Genomic DNA, 23116 nt, shown 5'->3' with positions numbered 1-23116 from the left:
AGTAGGCGTTGTTGGCGCCTTTTTTGGTTTAGCCGCTAGAGGCGCTGTGGAGTCTTCAGTCATTCTGGGTAGCGGCGGCTAATTAGCATGTAACAATGGCCACACAATCCATAGGATCTGCTGCTGCGGGACCTACGACAAGTCAAGCTGGTTGCAGCTCTTCATTGAGCCGAAGAATGGACGGTGGACCGTGCTGTAAATTCTGGGAGAACCCGGAAATAATCTCTCAGATGGAAACAGTGCGCAGTTGGATTGGGAAGCATTATAAAAAGGTTAGCGAGCTAGATAGCCTGAGGACCCACATACACGAAGCTTTCTTTGATTTTCTTTTCTTTTTTTTTTTTTACAGACAACTATGGTTGTCTTGCTCCTTTTGTCGCTTTCTGATTCTAATTAACGTCTTAAACGGACTCTTAAATACTCTTTTATGTGGCGGTATTTTGTCTGTTTGGCTTAAATAATACAGAAATGAAAAGCTAACTCGACAGAACACGGTCACAACGTAACTGACAGAAGTGTTCATGTTAGCAATAAAGTTATGGTTATATCAAACTCCACAACACAACCCTTTGATTCAGTATAAAATAAACAACTGATTTGTAGTTTCCATATGATGCGATGTAAGTAAAAGTTGATGTTAGCAGCATGCTAGCAGCTTTAAGTTTGCAGGAACAGGTTTGTGGTCAAAGGTGTTTGTTTACCTGACTTGACTGACACACCCCCCCTCTCAGTGCCATGCCATCCCTGCCCACTGTCCACTATGTAGATTACGCATGCCATGATGCATCTAATGTGTTAAACTGTTTAAATGTGCAAACCAGAACAGTGAGTAGCAAAGACTCTTGTAGGGAAAGCTCCTGAACATTGTTAAGGTTATAGGCTTCTTTGCAATTCTTGTCACTTTTTGTTGTGGTTGTAAATTGTTGTGCAATTTTAAAAACAAGATAAATGTATAGTATTTTGTTCCCCCCCCCCCCCCCCCCTCAAGTATGTGCAGACTGATGCTCCCTCCAGCAAGTCCCTGTCTGGGCTGGTCATCCAACTGCTGCAATTTCAGGAAGACACTTTTGGTCGGCGAGCAAATAACCCAAGCTTTACAAAACTCCCAGTGAGTTGCTGCTTTTCCACTTCTTACTCTGACAAGCCATACACAAGCACTTTTATTCTTGTAAATTTATCTACATGTTTTTTAATTTGTAACCTGATTGATTGAGTCAAGGAAGTAATCATCAGATTACCACACCCAGATCAAGTCAAAGCATGACACCTAGATTTGCAGAATTATGAGTGATCTGTGTGAATTTGTTTCAGCAGTGTTTCTTTGTCCTCAGGTAAAATGTTTTCAGGACCTGAGGCCAGGAAGTGCTCTCTGTCATATTCTGGGATCAGTGTACAAGTTTAAGACAGAACAGGGATGGTTAGTATTACTGCAGAATAGTGCTGGATGGTATAATGGCAGAAATTATATGTACAATGTACATATAGAGATTCTAATTTACCATTTATTTTTATTTAATATTTTTTATGTGTTATCTTTAGGTTTATGTCCATAATCTATATATACTTTACCATTATGTGCAAATTGTGATGCAATTTTTTTTATTATTAGATGAACAGAAAGTTCAAAAGAACAGTATTTATTTAAAATGGAAATCTTTTTTTATATAATGTAAATGTCTTTACGGTCACTTTCAATCAATTTAATGCATCCTTGCTGAATAAGTATTAATTTTTCAAAAGAAACTTACTGACCCCAAATTTTTTAATTGGTAGTGTATGTATGATTTTATGTATAATATAATGATGATATAATTAAAGTACTGTTCCATGATGTAAGATTTTAGTCATCATGCCACCCACAGCACGGTAAATGTAAGCTGTGATTCCTTGGCTAATAAAATTGAGTGTCAGATAAAGATGATGTTAAACTTATCTCATCTATTGTGTGATCTTTTATTTATCAAAGGAGACGCTTTGACCTTCAGAATCCATCCAGAGTGGATCGCAATGTAGAGATGTTCGTCTGTGTGGAGAAAACTCTGATACAGGTATTTGTGCTTGGATCTTTTGCAAAGACGAAGATCATGAGCAAATCTAAGTGTGGTAAAGTATCTGACCTCTGTGTTTTGTTTGTGCTAGAATGACTTATTAAGCAGACCTGTGGTGTACCTGTCCCCTGATCTTGAACAGAAGCAAGCACTTAAACTCAAAGACATTGTTGTGCGACACCAGGTCAGTGGAAAAACAAAAGGACCAAAGAAATGGAGAAATATAATCACTACACAATTGATGCTACAGACGGGTATTTAATTTTGTAGTCAAGTACTCTAACACAAAAAGGCACGGTTTCACAGACAGGACTTATATTAAGCCAGGATTAGGCCTTAGTTCAATTAGGAATAGCTTTTATTAATGTGCCTTAGTAAAAAAAACATTACCTGTGTGCATTCTGAGACCAGAGGCGGCCTTTGCAATTTGGAGGCTCTCCTCCGTCTTAAAAAAAATAAAATTATATATATATATATATATATATATATATATATATATATATATATATATATATATATATATAATGAAATATTGTATGCAATGCGACTCCAATTAGCCTACTTTATTATCTGTTATATTTGAAAATGTTAACTCATATTTCACTCCTAATAGTTGCATTTATAAACGCATTATATCTGCCACTGTCTACGCATTACAATCACAACTGAAAACAAAATTACATTCAATCTTCGTCAATTCAGTCCTCCCCTCAGCGAGTACCTTGGACAGTGTGATAGGCTTGAGAGCAAAGAAATAAAAATGAGAGAATATGGATTAGAAGTGATTTAATAGAATTCGTAATACATTATGAATATACAAATAGGCTAGGCTATATCAAGAGGAAATATTTTGCACCTAGGCCTATTATGGATTTGACATTTAGACATCTTTCCGGAGTGCTGCAAAAGCTCTGACAAGTCCTTATTATCTAGCGAACTCATAACATCTTCAATTGGCATCTGGGCAAGTGCGGACAGTCTTTCTTGCTGAATGGTGTACCGCAGGAACGATTTTTATCAGCTGCGAGCGTGAGATATAAATATAGAAAAATTAAATGACGGGAAGGGGAATGAAATTAAACTGAAACTTCCAGTAGCAGCAAATCATTGTCTTTACGAGTGAGTCATTCAATCATTCAGTCAAAACAATCCGTTCAAAATTGCTGATTCATTCAGGGACAAAGCTATTGTGACTGCGTACGAAAGCTTAGGGGTGACTTGTTGCCTCACTGCCTGCAAAGTTTGCACATGAAGGTTCCTCGCGAAACTAATTTCAGACAAACTTCTAAACAGCATAACGGTTTAACGATCTACAACAAAATAGAGCAAGCTTTGGCGATATCTAAGCGAATCCAACCCTCTCCATTGACTTTGTATTGCGTGAAGCTGCCTCCTTGTCATTTCTTGCTTCTAACAAAAGACAGAGCAATGCCTAAAAGCTGCTATGTGACAGGGTGTGCAGCAAACAAGCTAAAAAACCCAGAACTAAATTTTTATAAGCTACTGGACCGTAAAAGCCAGCCTTTAAGGAGACAAAAATGGATACAGGCAATAAGAAGTGAAGCATCAGCAGGAAGAATAAGAAAATTGTGGGATCCTGACACTCAATATGCCTATGTGTGCAGTAAACATTTTGTCACTGGTAAGTCCTCTCAGGTCCTATAATCCTTTGACATGGTTAGAAATAATAAATGTTTTTTTTAATTAATTTTTTTAAGCATATCCTGTCTCCAGTTATGTTCCCCTCCAGTGGGCGTGGTTCTCAGAGTAACATGACACGTTGCTCTCTCAATTGCCTGTATCCACTATTGTGTCCTTAAATACTTAAATACAAAATGTTTTTTGGGTCGACATAAAATACTTATAAAAACTTAGTTTTTGGGGGGGGGGGGGGGGGGGGTTAGCTTGTTTGCTGTACACTCTGTCACATAACAGCTTTTAGACATTGTTCTGTTTTCTGTTATAAGTCAGAAATGACAAGGAGGCAGCTTTACACAATACAACGTCAATAGAGAGTATGCCACATACTCAACTAATTGCTTAATTGTGCACATTCCTAATACAACATTGTTGATTACTGTATACACAATTTTGTCTTGCCTTTTCAGGGCACAGTGACCGAGGAGAGGTCACAAGCCACCCACCAGGTGTACCCGTCATCCTCCACATCAGATGAAGGTGTGTATATTTTTATCAAGCATAGCGTTAGTTCTGGCAGGTCACGTCAGTCAAGCTTGCATCAGCTGAATCTCAGGTGTGGTCCACGTCTATCTATAGGAATATCGCCTATCACAGCCTCCCTATATAGGTCCATTCGGTATTATCAGCAGCTTTATCGTGTTGCTCAGGAGCTACTAGGGACTTTACGCAACAAATAAATGGAAGAGAATGGTTGCTTTTGGCATTAAATGACATACAGATACGATTAAAATGCCACATAACCATAAAACATAATATTTACGTATCTAATCTGTCACGTATTATCGACTACGGCAAATCGGCTATTCTCCAATACTAGATGGTTACAGTAGAACGTCAAGAAGTAGCAGTTAAATTTGATCGAAAAAGATCCATCCCCAGCTCCCCCTCTCGTCCAGTAATGACTTGGCCTGCTGATATTCCTCTTTGAATCAGACATTTATTTTGATTTTTTTTTTTTTTTTTGTGTGTGTTACATTTAATTATTGTCATTAAGAACATCAATGATATCTGCAGTACATTTTTGTTGGTTCTTTTTCCAGAAGACTGGCTTCGACCAGTCATGCGATTGGATCGGCATGTGATGGTACACTGGGGAATGTGTCCAGACAGGTAGAAAATACATCACACATTCACACATGTACTCAAAATGAGCAGATTAGAAAATGCTACATTTTGCTCTGTTTTCCAATGATGATATACGTTTCATATTGTGTTTCTTTAGTTATGACTCACTTATATCAGCAAATGATATAGATGGAGAAGTGGAGGAACCTCCCAACCCAGACAGGTGCTGGAAGGTGAAAAAATCCTTTTAGTATTAGTACCTTGAGTTCCCATGATCCCCCCACACTAATCTTTGCATGTCTTCTTGTCTGTTGTTGGGATCCATCAATGATTAGAATTAGGGATACATGGATAGGATTTTTTTTGGCTGATACGGATTTTAACTCTTGGCCATTTCTGATACCGTTTTGTCACTTGCTCAATTATTTGAAGATTTGTCATTAAAATAGATTACTGTTTTCATCACTTTTTAAATGAGTTAATTAGTGCAGAGTTCAAAAACACATGCATTAAAGGTGCAGTATGTACTATTGACAGCTAGTGGTTGAAATGTGTACTGCAGTCAAGTGTTGTCAAAAATATTGATATTTCAATAATTATCGATACTGAAATATCTTAAATGATTCCAATACTGCTTTTCTGCTCTATCGATAACAGCTGTGCGTTCTCACTCTCTCTTCTCTACGATGGCGAATTTACGCACACCCTCCTCCTCTCTCTTACTCGTCTCCATTGCTCCGATTGAATAGTGCTTGTATTGTGCATAATTTTAGTCATCCCTGCAGGTTTCACGCTCACACCAAAAGCACATGCACCACTAAACTAAATAAGTGGTGCTCTCAAAAAGCCCCATTAAACGTGGTGATGAAAAGGTGGTGAGCCTTATGTTGTAAGTTGATGAGTTGATTTATCCATGTTTTAATATGCCTCTGTCTGGTCATAGAGCTTTTTAGATGGATGCTGAGGCTTTTTAGGTTGGGTAGAATCTGCGATCTCCGACCCTGTTCGTTTGCTGGCTTCCATGGCTGCAATATGCTGTGTTTTCCTCAAACTAGCAACCCGGGGTGTCGAAGTACAATTGGGTAAATTGGCTGTGGGTGGGATCACATAGACAAAAAAAAATAAAAAAAATGGACATTTTAAAGTATGTGAACTTTGGTTTGAACTTAAGGCAAAAAAATTACATATAGCACCTTTAAGGTATACTAGCTAGTTTATTGCAGCAATAACCGATATGCCAAAGGTTTTAAATTGATAAAAAAAAAACAACTGATAAATATCTGCAGCCGATACATTGGTGGATCCCGAATTAAAATATTGAGATGTTCTTTTATTTGTAGTGATAGGAAAGTGTGAATATCTACTTAAACATCATTTTATTTTCTTAGGTTCATGCCAGATGGATTCTTGACACAGACACATATAATGAGTGGATGAATGAGGAGGACTATGAGATTGACGAGAATGGGAATAGTATGAGTTTCCGCAGGCGTATCTACCAAAGCACAGAGGTATGTTCTTTTATCTAATTTCTTTGTTTGGCTAAATTTATTTTAGTTTTAGTTTATTTTAGTCTGTTTTTTGTTTAAAAAATGTATGTCTTTTTAAGACTCTACCTCTTTTATTTGTTTTTTTCTTTCATAAGGAACAGAAACCTGGGAAGAAGAGGCGTCGCTCCCCCTCTCCACCATCCTCTGAGTCTAAGAAGAAGGGGGGAAAGAAAAGGTATCTTTGTAATCACTTAATTTGTAGTCGCTGCTATGCCACTTTTTTGTGCAAAAAGGCTATTGCTGATCGGAAGAGGGCAGAAAGAAATTTTAATAAACATCCAACAACAGAAAACCTCATCAGACTGAAAACCTGTAGAGCAAAAGCACGAAGAATTATTAATGAAACAAAGAGGCAAAGTTGGAAAAATATGTGTCAAGTTTAACATCACAGACACCAACAAAGAAAGTATGGGATATGATACGAAAGATGAAAAATAAGGAAGGAGGATTACAAATACAACATATTAAAAATCAGGATACTTTGCTAACAACGAAACAGGATATTGCTAATAAATTGGCAGAGACATTTGAGAGAAATTCATCATTAGAAAACGGTCTTCCCAGATTTAAAGAAATGCAAATAAAGCAGGAACAGAAAAAACTTAATTTCTCCTCTGATAATGCTGAATTGTATAACCAGCCTTTTACCATGGAAGAACTTTTGAAAGCCATAAAAAACTCCAATGACACAGCCATTGGACCTGACAAAATTCACTATCAGTTTTTGAAACATCTACCCTATAGTGTATTATCGATTCTACTGGAAAATTTCAATAACATCTGGAAATCAGGAAAATTACCATATTACTGGAAAGAGGCAATAATTATACCAGTACCTAAACCTGGAAAGGACCATACTGACTCAAATAATTATCGTCCAATAGCCCTAACTAGTTGTTTATGTAAAACCATGGAACGTATGATTAATGACCGGCTGGTGTGGACCTTGGAAAAAGATCAAAAGATCAGTAAATATCAATGTGGATTTAGACGGGGAAAAAGTACTCTTGATCATCTTATAAGATTAGAATCTTTTGTACATGATGGTTTTATTAAAAAAGAGCATGTAGTAGCGGTATTTTTTGATTTGGAAAAAGCTTATGATACTACGTGGAGGTATGGTATTTTAAAAGATTTGTATGATATGGGTTTTAGGGGGCATTTACCCATTTTTATTTCAAATTTTTTATCCAATAGAGTTTTTCGTGTTCGAGTAAGAAATGTATTATCTGACTTGTATGTACAAGAATCAGGAGTGCCTCAAGGAAGTATACTTTCAGTAACTCTTTTTAGTATTAAAATTAATGGTATTGTAAGTGTTATGGGGTCTAATATATTTCGTAGTTTATATGTAGATGATGTGTGTATTTGTTATCAAGGAAAAAATATGAACGTAATTGAAAGACAAATACAAATATGTATAAATAAAATGTATGACTGGTCAGTTAAAAATGGCTTTAAATTTTCTAAATCAAAAACTGTATGTATGCATTTCTGTTTTCTGCGGTCTATGCACTTAGATCCAGAGCTTTTTTTAGAAAGAGAACTTATAAAAGTCGTAAAAGAGACAAAATTCCTAGGACTTAATTTTGATAACAAACTATCTTTTATTCCTCATATTAAAATGCTGCGAAACAGATGTTTTAAAGCAATGGATATTATAAAAGTGCTAGCAAGGATTAAATGGGGTGCAGATTGTGAAGTACTCTTGAGACTTTATAGGACACTTGTTCGATCAAAAATGGACTATGGGAGTATTGTTTATGGATCTGCTAGGAAGTCATACATCAAAATGCTGGACACAGTACATCATACAGGATTGAGACTTGCCTTAGGAGCATTTAGGACTTCCCCAATTGAGAGCTTGTATACAGAAGCAAGAGAACCATCATTATATAACAGAAGGCTGAAATTGGCTCTCAACTATGTAGTTAAGCTAAAAGTTAATGAAAGTAATCCAGCATATTCTTCAGTTTTTCATCCTCCATATTCACATTTGTATGAAGCTAGACCCAGATACATCAGTCCTTTTGGAATTCGCATAAAATCACACTTGGAAAATATGGATATTAATCTGGATATCTTAACATCGACGCATTTGTGTCCTATACCGCCCTGGGATATTAAAAAAACAATCATCATCATGAACCTGGCTCAGTATAAAAAAAAGGAAAATCATCCAAATGTTTATCGGGAGGAATTTTTGGATATAAGACGAAGTTTACCAACTCACGTACCTGTGTACACAGATGGATCAAAGTCAGACAGTCGGGTATCTGCCGCAGTAGTGATTGGGTCAAAACGCTATGGCAAGTGTATTTCTGGACAAAGTTCAATTTTCACAGCTGAAGCTTGTGCATTACTTCTAGCTCTTGAACAAATAGAGAAGGAACAACAACGTAATTTTTTAATTTGCACAGATTCTAAATCCTGTCTACAAGCACTTGATTTTTTGAAAACTGAACATCCTATAATTATCAGCATAATAGGAAAAGTGGACTCTTTAAAGAAACAAGATTTTAATATTGTTTTTTGTTGGATACCAGGCCATATGGGATTGACTGGTAATGAACAAGCAGATAGAGCAGCAAAGGAAGTACTTCATTTGGAAATGACAGAATGTAAAATACCAGCATCTGACGTTAAACCCATATTGAACCTTTACATTCACAGTAAATGGCAAATGGAATGGAACGAATGTGTAAATAACAAATTATATGAGGTGAATCCAGTTTTAAATCAAGGAGTTATTAGTTATTATTTTGAAAACAGATATGACCAGGTTGTATATACAAGATGCCGAATTGGACATTCAAGACTTACTCATATATATTTATTGAAGGGGGAAGATAAACCGATCTGTGATTTGTGTAAGAATTTCATGAGTATAAAACATATTTTAATAGAATGTCCTTTCTTAAATAATATTAGACAACAGTTTTATACAGAGAATACATTAATGGACATTTTCAAAAAGGTTTCTCCTGGAGTAATTTTAGAATTTCTGTCGAATATTCAGTTGAAAGATTCTATGTAATTGTTGTTATTAATGTTGTTGTTATTGGTGTATATGCCTGATTTTGTATAGTGATTGTTTTTAAGACATACTTGTTAAAGTATTATAAATAATGTATTGAACTGATATTGCTGATTGCCATGAATATAGCCATTGCTGCTGATATGGCATTAAATCATAAATAAATAAATAAATAAATAATGCCACTTTTTTGTAACCTATGCGGGAAGTTAAAGTTAAAGTCAGGGAGCATTAGTGGCTAAATCACTGTAGCTTTTTCCTTTTGAAAGGGTGAATCAATCGATCAATCGATTCTTAATAACTAATGTTGGTACAACTCAATAGCTCAGGGATGTATAAGAGGCGTGGCCAACCAGAAGAGGCGGAGCCAGAGGAGGACCTCACTAAAGACATGGAGGATCCCACACCAGTGCCTAACATGGAGGAGGTCATTCTGCCTAAAAATGGTAAGTACCTCCCCTGTGTTTAGTGCTCATGTTGATGTCGGGAGTGTAACACATTATTTATTTCTCATTGGCTGCAGTGAACCTAAAAAAAGACAGTGAAAACACTCCAGTCAAAGGAGGCATTATGGCTGATTTAGGTAAGTTTGTTTGTGGAATTCACTGTTGAGTGAATCCGTTTGTATTCATGTGATTTCAGTAATAACCTAGAATATCTATGTGTTCCTCTCAGATGACCAGGAAGAGGACCTGCTCTCTGGTGTCAGAGTAAGTCAGTCTGTCATGGTTGCTTTCTGTCAGTCTAACACAGAATGTACATCAAGAATCCAGTTGTTAAAGAAACTCTAGATCAACTATATTCTTTAAATATGTGAGTTCTGACCTATTTTGTGTGTAGGATGAGGAAGAGCAGAGGGAGTACGGCCGTGGGATGGAGGGGGAGGAGAGTGCCACAGAGCAAACGCATCACATCATTGTGCCCACCTATGCCTCATGGTTTGACTACAATTGGTGAGGGTTTAACTGAACAAGTGTCCAGATTACGCCAACTCAAATTCTCAGTTTTACATAGGTATCAGAGCTGAGGCCTAGTGCTCTGCGCATACTTGGGCATTTACCATTCTTACATGTTTTATTTTTGTGTGTTAGTATTCATCAGATAGAGAGGCGAGCTCTGCCCGAGTTCTTCAATGGGAAAAATAAGTCCAAAACACCAGAAATGTAAGTCGGTGTATATGCATATTTATGCACATGCTATCTGTATGAGATTCATCGTACTGAATTCTAAATAAACATGCTCATATTTTGTTTGTAGATATCTTGCATACCGCAACTTCATGATTGACACATACCGGCTAAATCCTCAGGAGTATCTGACCTCAACCTCCTGCAGACGAAACCTGACAGGAGATGTGTGTGCACTTATAAGGTGTGTGTGTTCACTTGTATCCACTTACTTTGACACCTGTAATTTGCAATTAGTTCATAAACCTGTTGATGTGCATTATAGGGTTCATTCGTTTTTGGAGCAGTGGGGGTTGATAAATTATCAAGTAGATGCAGAAAGTCGACCCCTCCCCATGGGCCCACCCCCAACACCACACTTTAACGTTCTTACAGACACACCGTCCGGACTTGTCCCACTACAACACAGACCCTTACAGGTATTGACAAACACCAAATTTGTGCTTTAAGGGTGCTTTCACACTGGGCACGTCTGCTGCAGTACGAGTCCGATTGTTCCCGGTGCCCCCCACAGCGTTGGTCTTGTTTCACACTCACTTGATTCTATTAAATTCTGGTGCATTTGTGTTCATCTTATGTCATCACCAACGTCCACGGCGCATGTTGGTCAATATATTATGCTATGGTATACGACACTTGGGTTTACTATATGTGCGTCGCATGAAGGTGGCCTTCTGGTGCATGCAAAAGGACTCTTTTGAGAAGACAGCGGATTGTGAGCGATTCATTTGCCACTCTGATTGCACTCTCTCTACATGATGACACTGCATGCTCTCACTCGCTCATATCCAGTCATCATCGTATCATCTTCGTCATTGAATTAGTGATGTTATCCATCTACTAAAACACATGTGCAGGTTACTTTACTTCCTGAACAAGTGCGCACCTGAGTTTGAGTCGCTTTCACGTTCATGCAAATCGCTCCACAGTTCCATTGCAACCAAACTCAAGACAACCTCCTGTGGGCTCCCGGGTTGTTATGAGAGTTTTTGCATTACCAGTTTTCCATGCAAACCGTGCCCTGTTTCAAATTAATCTGCCAGTGTGAAAGCACCCTAAATCATCACCTCTTAAATTTGACAAAATAACTTGCTGTATCTAATAGGTGACATGAAATATGGATTTGAGTTGAAAGCAATCAGTTGTCTGGGACAATTATATAGTTTAATGGTCATTATACAAAATGTTTAATAAATATGGTATATTTTTTATTTGTTGTGTGTTGAAAGGTTTCAGCCTCTCAGCATATGTTGCATTTCCCAGAGAAATCGACAGAAAAACCATCTGACCTGCAGAATTTTGGTCTACGGACTGACATTTATGCTAAGAAACATCCAAAGGTAAAAACACTAACAGTGTTTGCAACATTCATAGTTTCAGTTTAGCGGTACTTTAGCAGAACTTTCTAGAATCTGTTGATTGCATTGAGCATCTGAATGCTGTGTGCTTGCTTTCTGTCTTAGTTTTTTCTTTTTTTTTTCTTTTAGAGTAAAGGCGCAAATGCAGGGAGAGAATGGACAGAACAGGAAACACTCTTGCTTTTGGAGGTAAGCCATTCAAACAGTCAACATGGTTTTTTTGAATGCTTAAAGGTTTGTATTCAGGAGTCTTCAACTGCAGTACTGCCAATCATTTTTTTTTTGATGTCAAGCAATTACAAAAGACACAACACACACAAAAAAACTAAAGTAAAGAATCTATAATCAAGCCACATCTTTATTATCCGTTCCACATTAAAATGTATTAAGTAAAATTAAAATGTAATCTGTATGGATCTGTACATTTAAAGGGGTGGTTAAGTGTTTTTTTTCTAGGCTTGATTGTGTTCTTGGGGCACAGTTTTACATGTCTTAATGCTTCGTTTTTTTGAAAACGCTATATTTTTCATATATTTTATCTTTATTCTACACCTCTGTTTCCACTGTCATATGAACGGCTCGTTTGACTTCCTGCTTCTATGAAGCCACTCCCTCGAAATACGCAGTGTACTCAGATTGGTCAGCAGGTTGGTAGCTGGCCCAGTGTATTGTGATTCGCTGAAGCGTCTGGAAACGACACTCCCCTTACCATTCGTTGCTTCAGTGAAAATGTAAATAATAGTGTCTATATTGCTGTATCGAACTGAGCCCGAATTAAACCCAGATGAAGAGGGTCAAGCTGCAATCGCGGCATTTAAAGGATGTTTATGAATGGTATTTCATTTTGTATTTTTGTCAAAGTGTTTAGATGCTGTCACTGTTTGCTAGCTTTCAATATACAGTTTTTCCTGATTAAAGCTTTACTGTAGCCGAATACATGACTGAGTAGTCACATTTTTGTAAAGGTAGCTTTTAATTTATAGAATGAACAACAGGTTTGTCTTTGAACACATATGTTTGTTGGTGTTTGTAGAATTTAGCTAACTGGCTAGCGAAGCAAAAACGAGTTGCTCTTTGTATATGTCCTTGATGCAACCAATCACAAACAATATTGTACAAACAATAAAGTACTTACAGTTTGAAGCCAATAAACAGCAGCTTCTGCTTTTAAAGTGGGAACTGCTTCATCTTTCAGTAATAGCCATCCAGCATTGAACTTGTGTAGATTCTGGAAGCTGTCTTCTGCGCCGCATCCAGTGTAGAAAATATCAGATTATAATGGGTTCTATTATCTTTTGACGCGTCGCGCTGCGCCGGTGTACACAACTCTTCCGCTTCCACATGCTGCACCACATGGCCACGCCCACTTTGTTGCATGTTCCCAGGGGCGTGTTTTGCAGGGTTTATGATGTCACCAACCCGTTGTAGTCCAAAACCGGTCGTGTTTGTAGTCATTTAACTTTAAAAGACAATATCTCCGTTTGCATTGAACTTTAAGCGCTGTAACTTTGCAGATACTGTTTATGCTCAAGCAGCAACATTACACACTAAAGTTAAAAAAGTGAAATCGCATTTAACCACCCCTTTAACAGTAATTATATAGTAATAATAATAATAATATATTTTGTCACATAATATAATATACAATAATAATTAAATAATTTTATATTATGGCTTTGCAAAATAAACATAAAATATATAAATAAATTAATACTATACATATGATATGTCATATCATATGTATAGTACCATATAAATTTACTATGCAACACCTAGGTTGCATCCAAAATCACATACTTCCCTAATATTTAGTAGGTGAAAAACAGTATTTGACAAAAGAAGTATGTCTGAATTCACAGTACTTATAAAAAAGTAGGCAAAAAGTATTCGGATGACCTACTAATACTGGCAAGATTCTGAAGTGTGTACACAATTGACACTTTAGTATCCCATGAGGCCATGGAAGAGGATTTGTGAATGACAATGAACAAATGCAACTGACGGTGTTAGGTCACATATGATAATGGTGAATGTAGTATATTCATACTCTATAAAACATACTTTTTAGCGCTTACAAAGTAAGTACTTTATTCTAAGAAAGTACCTATTCAAGAGAGTATTAAATCTTGGATGCAGCCTCAGTTTTAAACTGAGTGTAATGAGTCACTGCTCTCTATCCATCAAGGGGCCCTTGGCCTGATAAAGGTTGTCATTATTTGTCTTTTTTTTTATGCTGTCTCTCTTCTCAGGCTTTGGAGATGTATAAAGATGACTGGAATAAGGTGTCAGAGCACGTGGGTAGCCGCACACAGGATGACTGTATTCTTCACTTCTTGCGGTTGCCCATAGAGGACCCGTACCTAGAGAACTCTGAAGCCTCAATGGGTCCTCTGGCCTATCAACCTGTCCCCTTCAGCCAGTCAGGGAACCCTGTAATGAGCACTGTTGCTTTCCTTGCATCTGTGGTCGACCCTCGAGTGGCCTCCGCAGCTGCCAAAGCAGCTTTAGGTAAGAGTTTGTTTGTTAGTGTGCGTGCTGATTTGAAGATATGTGTGGTGAGAGACATTACGTATGTAATGTTTTAACTGTCTTTCAGAGGAGTTCTCGAGAGCAAGAGAAGAGGCCCCGCCAGAGTTATTCAATGCCAGCTTTCACAAGGCACAAAGAGTTAGGCATAATTTAGATCCAGCCTTTACGCTCCAAACAGGCGGCATTGCAGGACTTGATGCTGACCATTCAGAAAAGCCTGGTACTTATCTCACTTTTTTATGTGTAATAATTTTAACTCTTCCCCCGAGTTCACATTTGAACTGCATGTTAAAACCACGTTAAGAACTTCCATTCATCCAGAATGCATTAAAGTGAGAGTAAAGACATTTTATAATGTTACAAAAGATTTCTGTTTAAAATAAATACTGTTCTTTTGAACTTCCTATTTATCCAAGAATCCTGAAAAAAAGTATTACAATTTTCACAAAAATAATAAGCAGTGTTCAACATTGATAATAATAAAAAATGTTTCTTGAGCACCAAATCAGCATTTTAGAATGATTTCTGAAGGATAATGTGACACTGAAGACTATGGCTATGGAAGTAATGACTACTTAAAACTTGGCTTAATTACATTTGAAAATATATTAGAACATTCAAAAACAATAAAAAAATCTTACTGACCCATTTTTGAAAGATAGTGTATATAAATTTTAGTCATGTAAGAATGGTCATACTTGAAACATCCAGGGGAGGGCAGTAAGTGAAAGAATAATTTTCATAATATTTCATGTAATTTAAATAATCACCTTATATCTCCTCTATACACCGAATATTATATAATACAGTTTATGATTAACATTTGGATTATGACTAATATATGGTTCTCTCTCTTTTTTTCTTTTTTTTAGATGGGAGTGGCATAGAACCAATGAACACTGAATATGATCAGCATGAAAAGGTATGAGAAGCCTCTTTAGATAGGAAAAAAACATTCGTTCTGATGTTTTATATTCTTACTTTTATAAATCTTAATAAGAAAAAAATGTGATTGTCACTGAGCATGTATTGTCTGTTGTAGCTTGAGGGTGACAGCATCTTGGGAGAGGGAGAGCGTGTGAAGAATGAGGAGAAAGAGGAGAGTGAAGGAGAGAGAGGAGAGGAGAGCACAGCAGGTCAGACCATAACAGATGCTCTGCATATTTAAACTCTTTGCATTCATTCACCTTCATTTAACACATTGCTGCTGTGTTGTTAAATATTTACTGAAGCTGCAGGAACACTAAAGGTGTTCAAAATAGTATACATTTGAACAGAATTCAGTATGCATAGTATGCTAATTGTCTGCTTTTATGTGATGCTATCTAACATTTCTCCCTGCATTATGACTTTAGCTTTGTATAACAACCCATATGCCAAAAATATGACAAAAAAAGCAATGGGAACCCGTAGCTGTTAATATTCACAAAGCATGTTATAAGTGTTTTGTGGGGACAGTAAGATTTTTTTTTTTTTTATGTTTTCTTATGCTTAGCAAGGCTGCATTTATTTGATTAAAAATACAGTAAAACAGTCATTTTGTGAAATATTATTACAATTTAAAACATATTTTTTTCCATTTTAATATATTTTTTAAAAATGTAATTTATTCCTGTGATGGCAAAGCTGAATTTTCAGCAGCATGACACATGAATTCTAATATGCTGATTTGGTGCTCAAGAAACATTTTTATCCGTGTTGAAAACAATGGTTGGTAACAGTATACAATAAGGTTTCATTAGTTAAAGGTGCCATCGAACCTTTTTTTACAAGATGTAATATAAGTCTAAGGTGTCCCCTGAATGTGTCTGTGAAGTTGCAACTCAAAATACCCCATAGATTTTTTTTAATTAATTTTTTTTGAACTGCCTATTTTGAGGCATAATTAGAAATGCGCCGATTCATGCTGCGGCCCCTTTAAATCGCGCGCTCTCCGCCCCCTCCCGAGCTCTCGACTCTATCATTGCATAAACAAAGTTCACACAGATAATATAACCCTCAAAATGGATCCTTACAAAGTGTTCGTCATGCAGCATGTCTAATCGCGTAAGTATTGTATTTATGTGGATGTTTACATTTGATTCTGAATGAGTTTGATAGTGCTTCGTGGCTAACGACTAATGCTACACTGTTGGAGAGATTTATAAAGAATGAAGTTGTGTTTATGAATTATACAGACTGCAAGTGTTTAAGAATGAAAATAGCGATGGCTCTCTTGCCTCCGTGAATACAGTAAGAAACGATGGTAACTTTAACTACATTTAACAGTACATTAGCAACATGCTAACGAAACATTTAGAAAGACAATTAACAAAAATCATTAAAAATATCATGTTATCATGGATCATGTCAGTTATTATCGCTCCATCTGCCATTTTTCGCTGTTGTCCTTGCTTGCTTACCTAGTCTGATTCAGCTGTGCACATCCAGACGTTAATACTGGCTGCCCTTGTCTAATGCCTCGATCATGGGCTGGCATATGCAAATATTGGGGGTGTACACCCCGACTGTTACGTAACAGTCGGTGTTATATTGAGATTCGCCTGTTCTTTGAAGATCTTTTAAACAAATGAGATTTATATAAGAAGGAGGAAACAATGGAGTTTGAGACTCGCTGTATGTCATTTCCATGTACTGAACTCTTGTTATTCAGCTATGCTGAGGTAAATTCAATTTTAAATTCGATGGCACCTTTAACTACTTTAGTTAACATGAACTAAGAATGAACAATATTTCTACAGAATTTATTAATCTTAGTTAATGTTAATGTCAACATTTACTAATACATTATTAAAATCATATGTTGTATTTGTTAAGATTAATGTACTGTGAACTAAAATGAACAAACAATGAACAGCTGGATTTTTATTAACTAACATTAACAAAGATTAATTAAATACTGTAACAAATAAGACCTTATTGTAAAGTGTTACATTTACATTACATGTTTTAAATATAAATTTATATTTATATTTAATATATTTGTGGAAACAGTGATTTTCAGTGACATTTTTTCTGGGATACTTTGATTAAAAGAATGTTAAAAAAAAAAAGTTACATTTATTTAAAATAGATTTTTTTTTTTTTATTTGAATGTCTTCACTGTCACTGATCAGCTTCATGTGTCTTTGCTCAATAAAAGTATTAATTTCTTAAAAAATAAACAAATCTTGTTAACCCCAAACCTTTAAACATGCAAGCTTTCTGCTCACAAAGTTCTTTTTGTCTAGTACTTTCTAGACAACAAGTGAAAAAAACAGAAAAAAAAAAAACAGGATGTCATGCAGTCCCTACTGTAGGCAGTGTGATTGTGTATGATTTCTTGATCTTTCATACTGTTTGTGTCTAAGCAGAGGAGAGTTTTGACATGGCCCTCACCCAAGGGGAGGGGGAGGAGATGAAGAGGAGGGTGGAGCTTGATCTGGTGGAGGGAAATATCGCAACAGCTGCTGCTGCAGCACTGGCCTCTGCAGCTACCAAAGCAAAGGTGAATGTCAAACCTCTTTTCATGTGCCCCCTAAAGAACCACAACCATTAACAGTGACCAAAAAAGTGATTCATCTGAACTTGCAATTTTTCTTCCTCTTCTGTCCCTCTAGCACTTGGCAGCAGTAGAAGAGAGGAAGATCAAATCTCTTGTGGCTCTGCTGGTTGAGACTCAGATGAAAAAGTTGGAGATCAAACTGAGACACTTTGAAGAGCTAGAGACCATTATGGATCGAGAAAAAGAGGCTGTGAGTCGGTGTGCTTCATTCAAGCAAGACCTGGCATATTTCCAAGACTACAAGAAACTTTTGGAGGACATTTAATTTCTTTCTTAATGCACTGTTTTACAACCTCCATCTTAATTCCCATTGATTTATTTTTGGAAGTTATTTATGTTAAAAATGCATTCATAATTTCATTAATCTTCTAAAGGGATAGTTCACCCAAAAAAGAAAATCTGTTATTATTTACCTACCCTCATGTTGTTCCAAATCTTCCAAAGATCTTGTTGACTGCCAACAGCATTTTAATGTAGAGATTTCAGGATGTTTAAACTTCATGTGATATCTGTATGTTGTAGCTGGAGCAGCAGAGACAACAGTTACTGTCTGAGAGGCAGAACTTCCACCTGGAGCAGGTGAAATATGCCGAGCTGAAGGCACGACAGAACGTGGAACCGCAGCAGCAATCAGGAACCGCACAGAGCAGCAGTACTGCATACAATCCTCTTCACCACGGTACACCCTTAGGAGCGAATTATACTTTGGTTTTTACGCATTCGTGAGGCAGGTTTTTTCTACATTGAAAATTTTTTGGCAGGTGCCAAAACGAATTTTGTCCCGCCAGAGCCTTATTTGACAGGTATTGTGATTGTGATAGGTCGCATGTTAACTGACGGAGAGAACAAGCAAAGAGTTCCTTCCTTGTGTGTGTGCACTCTCTCTGTCTTAACCTAAGCACTGTCTTTGCTCTCTATCCCTCGCACATACTAATCTAAATCATTTGGCCCGGTGCTAAAAGTTTGTAAGACCGGATCCATGTTTCACGTGGTGCATTCGTATAATTTTTTTTTTCCCACATTACCACTGGGTGTGAATAGTGCTCAAAAAAAGTCACCTCAGCTTCTCTGTCAGGCATTCTGCACATGCAGCTGACAAAAACAACACTTCCAATAACAGAAGAAAAAAAAATTATATCCAATCATTAAGTGCTTTCTGTGTTGACAGAACAAACAAATTTTGCGATGTCCATAACTGCCGGATTCGCACACAACGCATCCACGTCCGCTAAATAATGTCCGATTCGCGATCTAATGACTCATTTGAACCGATTCAACTGATCTGTCCAACACTGACACAAAACTCACGAGATGTTACTGTCTGAATCTGTGTATAACTCAGAAGAACACATCTGAAATGAGAACATAAGTGTGTTTACCCCATTTAGCAAGAGTGGTTAGTAAGATTTAGCCTTAATAATCCACAGTATTTTCAGGTTATTTATATGACAATGTGTAGTAAATTACCTAAAATCAGTTTAGACTAGAGTGAGGTGAAACCTGAACAAAGCAAGTTGTTGTTAGCTAGGTGCATTCAGTTGTATTTCGTACAAAATTAGACTATTAGTTAAAATAAACTTTTTAATGCTAGTTTTTAGTATTGATTATTATATATCAAAATAATTATCAGATCTAGCAAAGAAGCATCTTCTCTTATAAAGCTATGAAATCAGATTTTTTTGCAAAGAGGGCAAGAAAGGATTACAGTGAGAGTGGCACATTATTGTCAGTATTGGGCTCGCAGATCAGGTGGGTTGGGTACTTTTTTTTTATTGTGGATGACCATGTCTGTCAGCCACCACCGAAGACCATTTTTGACCCAGGAGAAACCCTGTGAGGTTTCTGTGTACAGTGTGCTTGGTGCAGATTTCATCACCAGAATAGAATGTGTGCCGCCCAGTTTTTGTAACCGCGCGTACTTTGTACACACATGCGCATTGCATTTGTTTTGCGCTAATCAGTGGCCCCTTTAATTCTCGTGCTCCACGCCCCAAGAGCTCACGCTTGCCTTAAACAACATAAAAAGTTCACACAGCTAATATAACCCTCAAAATGGATCTTTACAAAGTGTTCGTCATGCAACATGTCTAATCGCGTAAGTATGGTATTTATTTGGATGTTTACATTTGATTCTGAATGAGTTTGATAGTGCTCCGTGGCTAAAGCTAACATTACACACTGTTGGAGAGATTTATAAAGAATGAAGTTGTGTTTATGAATTATACAGACTGCAAGTGTTTAAAAATGAAAATAGCGACGGTTCTTGTCTCCGTGAATACAGTAAGAAACGATGGTAACTTTAACCACATTTAACAGTACATTAGCAACATGCTAACGAAACATTTAGAAAGACAATTTACAAATACCACTAAAAATATCATGATATCATGGATCATGTCAGTTATTATTGCTCCATCTGCCATTTTTCGCTGTTGTCCTTGCTTGCTTACCTAGTCTGATGATTCAGCTGTGCAGATCCAGACGTTAATACTGCCTGCCCTTGTGTAATGCTTTGAACATGAGCTGACATATGCAAATGTTGGGGGCGTACACCCCGACTGTTACGTAACAGCCGGCGTTATGTTGAGATTCGCCTGTTCTTCGGAGGTCTTTTAAACAAATGAGATTTACATAAGGAGGAGGAAACAATGGAGTTTGAGACTCACTGTATGTCATTTCCATGTACTGAACTCTTGTTATTCAACTATGCCGAGGTAAATACCTTTTAAAGGGTTGTAAATCTAGCTCAAGTAAATTTTAGCATGCCATAGTCAACTTTTAATCATATAAAATGTTATTCCCTAACAACTAAATTGTGGCTACTGAAAATGCAGAATGGCTAGTTTGTAAAACCACTAGCCATAGTGGCTGGTGAGCAGAAAAGCTAATGTCAAGCCCTGGATCCAATTAATTCCCACAATAGTGAAGAAAAGACAAACATCTGTTTTATGTCAACCTTAATAATAGTTTGCTTTTTGCATCACTCTCAGGTCGTTCGGTGGGCAGTGCTGGTGCTGGACAGATGATGGGTGCTCGGCAGCCTGGAGCTCCCAATGGCATGTGTGAGTAACACATGCCACAACTCAAAAGCTAATCAACACTGGCACATTGTTTGAAAAGTTCAAAATGAAAAGCAGCCTAATTCAATTTCTTTCCAACTCAGACCAAACTCCACCGTCCTCACAGTCTGATGGGGCTGCCCCCATGTAATGTCCACTAATGGAGAGATAGGTCTTCACTGCCTTGGAACCCAAAATCAGCAAGATCACATGAAGGACACAGTCACATCATGTACAAGTTACCAACATTCACCTCTACAATAGCACTTATTCTGTGTATATTTAATATTTTTTAAGCATTGATGCTGGCATTTAAGGATAAGATTTGAGGCTTTTCATCGCCATATCTGTGTGTACTTAATGTTTGTAGATCTGTTTTTGTATTGCCACCAAGCACTAAAACATTTGTGGCTGAATAAATCTTTTATATGAAGTTATAACTTTTTTGAGTGAGCTAATCTATATTGAAGAAGTATCTTGCAATTTTGTGGCAGTGAACTGTTTTGACTATGAAGAAAACTGAGCTGCACTATTCCTTGATCTGTTCCAGATGTATTTTTAACAGTTTTTAATTTTTAAAAGAAACTAAGATCTCAGATCACTCTAGTGCACAAGGTTTTGGATAAATCTCTAAAAGCTGTTTTCCATTACATGAGAGTGAATAGGAATGGGAGCTGTGGAGCTCATAAATGAGATTTGAGAGCTACAGGGGGAGATTTTCAGAAGAAACACTATCAATATACGGAAAATAGCAGCTTTATTTCCCTTAAAATGATTTTCTGTGTTCCATTTAAGAAAGAATTACACACTTGGAACAACATAAATGTGAGTAAATAATAAAAAAAAAAAAATATTTTGAAAAGCATAAATAACATAATAAAAATGAAAATGACGAACACATAACAGAATTACTGTAACGTAATGAAAACTGAAAATCCAAAAATAAAATAAAAGTTCAAAATCTTAATATATTTCTATACTAAAACCACACTGGTAAGAATGTAATTTCAATGCTCTGATTTTAATAATGTAGTCGCTATGTTACTGTTAAGGAGTGTCCCTCCTTTCAGCACGAATAAACAAAATGTTTGTGTGTGGACTGGCGTCTATGGGTGACCCAATTTCAGATGCTTTGTTCGTAGGACCCGCCTGCATCATTTTTTGAATCCCAATCCAAACCGTTTAACTGAAATTAGGCCTATGTATAATGAAACGGTTTCTATTTATATTTTAAAAGTAAATCTGCATTTGGGGACAGTATTGAGCGATATTTATTTACTCCTGAGCTGATTGACTTTTTCAGTGATTTATCAGACATGGCAAATTGGGTGTGTCTCAATCAGCTCCCTAGTTCAGTAATCAGGGCACTTGTGTCGGTAATGATGCGCATGCGCAGATGACTTCACATCAACCGTGAGTTCCACTGACTGATAAAACTAGCTGTGGGCTGCGCGCGGTTAAGCGTGTGTGCGAGACGTCCGCTGGAATTACCGCAGTTAGTGGTATATGCCTGCCGGTGAGACACGTTTAAATGTCTTAGCATCTTGTTGGAGTTGGATAAGAGATGACGGGTCCCTAGCGACGCATAAGGTGGCCTGAATCTCAACCAAAGGAATAACAACTGAAGACAAGATCCGAAGTTGGCATGAAGTAGTGCGCTTCGAACGCATTCAAACTAAGGAGATTTATATCCAGGATTATTGCTCAAAGTCTCCAAAATATCTTCCTTATGACTATATCTTAAATACAAGATCCAACTGATTGAGTTTAAGTGTTTTTGAAGACAGTTTGAGACATGATGAATTCCAGGCGCACGTTGTTTTTTACTGTCTATGGTTGGGAGTCAATGGTGCTGTCCAGCGTCCTGCTTCTGCACATCATTCCTTTGTGTGCTAATGGTGAGTACATGTTTGAGTTATTATTATACAATATTTCTAAATGCCTGCCTTTCCTGCATTTAACAGAGACCTGCTTTGTGGGTCGTTTCTGTTGTGACCTGTTGGAATCAGAGCTTTCAAAGACAAGAGTATAAAATGTT

At 37.0% G+C, this 23116-nt stretch overlaps 2 protein-coding genes across 10 annotated transcripts in view; both read left to right on the top strand.

Annotated features, from left to right (window-relative positions):
- Nucleotides 1-38: 38 nt before the first annotated feature.
- smarcc1b (SWI/SNF related, matrix associated, actin dependent regulator of chromatin, subfamily c, member 1b) lies at nucleotides 39-21515 on the top strand. 2 transcript variants are annotated; one of them, XM_048202236.1, is made up of 28 exons: nucleotides 39-272; nucleotides 989-1108; nucleotides 1332-1417; nucleotides 1967-2048; nucleotides 2140-2232; nucleotides 4157-4226; nucleotides 4793-4859; nucleotides 4972-5047; nucleotides 6203-6325; nucleotides 6460-6539; nucleotides 9726-9847; nucleotides 9925-9984; nucleotides 10077-10111; nucleotides 10242-10354; nucleotides 10493-10564; nucleotides 10659-10772; nucleotides 10854-11007; nucleotides 11818-11928; nucleotides 12076-12135; nucleotides 14196-14454; nucleotides 14543-14695; nucleotides 15348-15397; nucleotides 15518-15611; nucleotides 17829-17962; nucleotides 18075-18209; nucleotides 18542-18698; nucleotides 21010-21081; nucleotides 21183-21515. In XM_048202236.1, exons 1-28 carry the CDS (start codon nucleotides 96-98, stop codon nucleotides 21227-21229), a joined length of 2916 nt encoding a protein of 971 aa, XP_048058193.1. In that variant the 5' UTR covers nucleotides 39-95; the 3' UTR covers nucleotides 21230-21515. The 2 variants fall into 2 exon arrangements, with proteins under 2 accessions (XP_048058193.1, XP_048058192.1); XM_048202235.1 differs by having other exon boundaries at nucleotides 40-272; nucleotides 4790-4859.
- Nucleotides 21516-22467: 952 nt separating this feature from the next.
- The window catches only part of cspg5b (chondroitin sulfate proteoglycan 5b), a 49641-nt gene continuing 48992 nt past the window's right edge, over nucleotides 22468-23116 (top strand). For 3 of the 8 annotated variants that reach the window (XM_048202242.1, XM_048202238.1, XM_048202237.1), the window contains exon 1: nucleotides 22469-22976. In XM_048202242.1, the coding sequence (XP_048058199.1) occupies nucleotides 22874-22976 (103 nt within the window). In that variant the 5' untranslated portion in view covers nucleotides 22469-22873. Of the gene's footprint in view, nucleotides 22977-23116 lie in introns of all 8 variants that reach the window. The other 5 variants (XM_048202240.1, XM_048202244.1, XM_048202243.1 and 2 more) reach the window with 3 other exon arrangements.

Source organism: Megalobrama amblycephala, linkage group LG9 (assembly GCF_018812025.1).
Source record: "Megalobrama amblycephala isolate DHTTF-2021 linkage group LG9, ASM1881202v1, whole genome shotgun sequence".
NCBI lineage: Eukaryota > Metazoa > Chordata > Actinopteri > Cypriniformes > Xenocyprididae > Megalobrama > Megalobrama amblycephala.
This window is presented reverse-complemented; position numbering and strand designations above follow the sequence as displayed.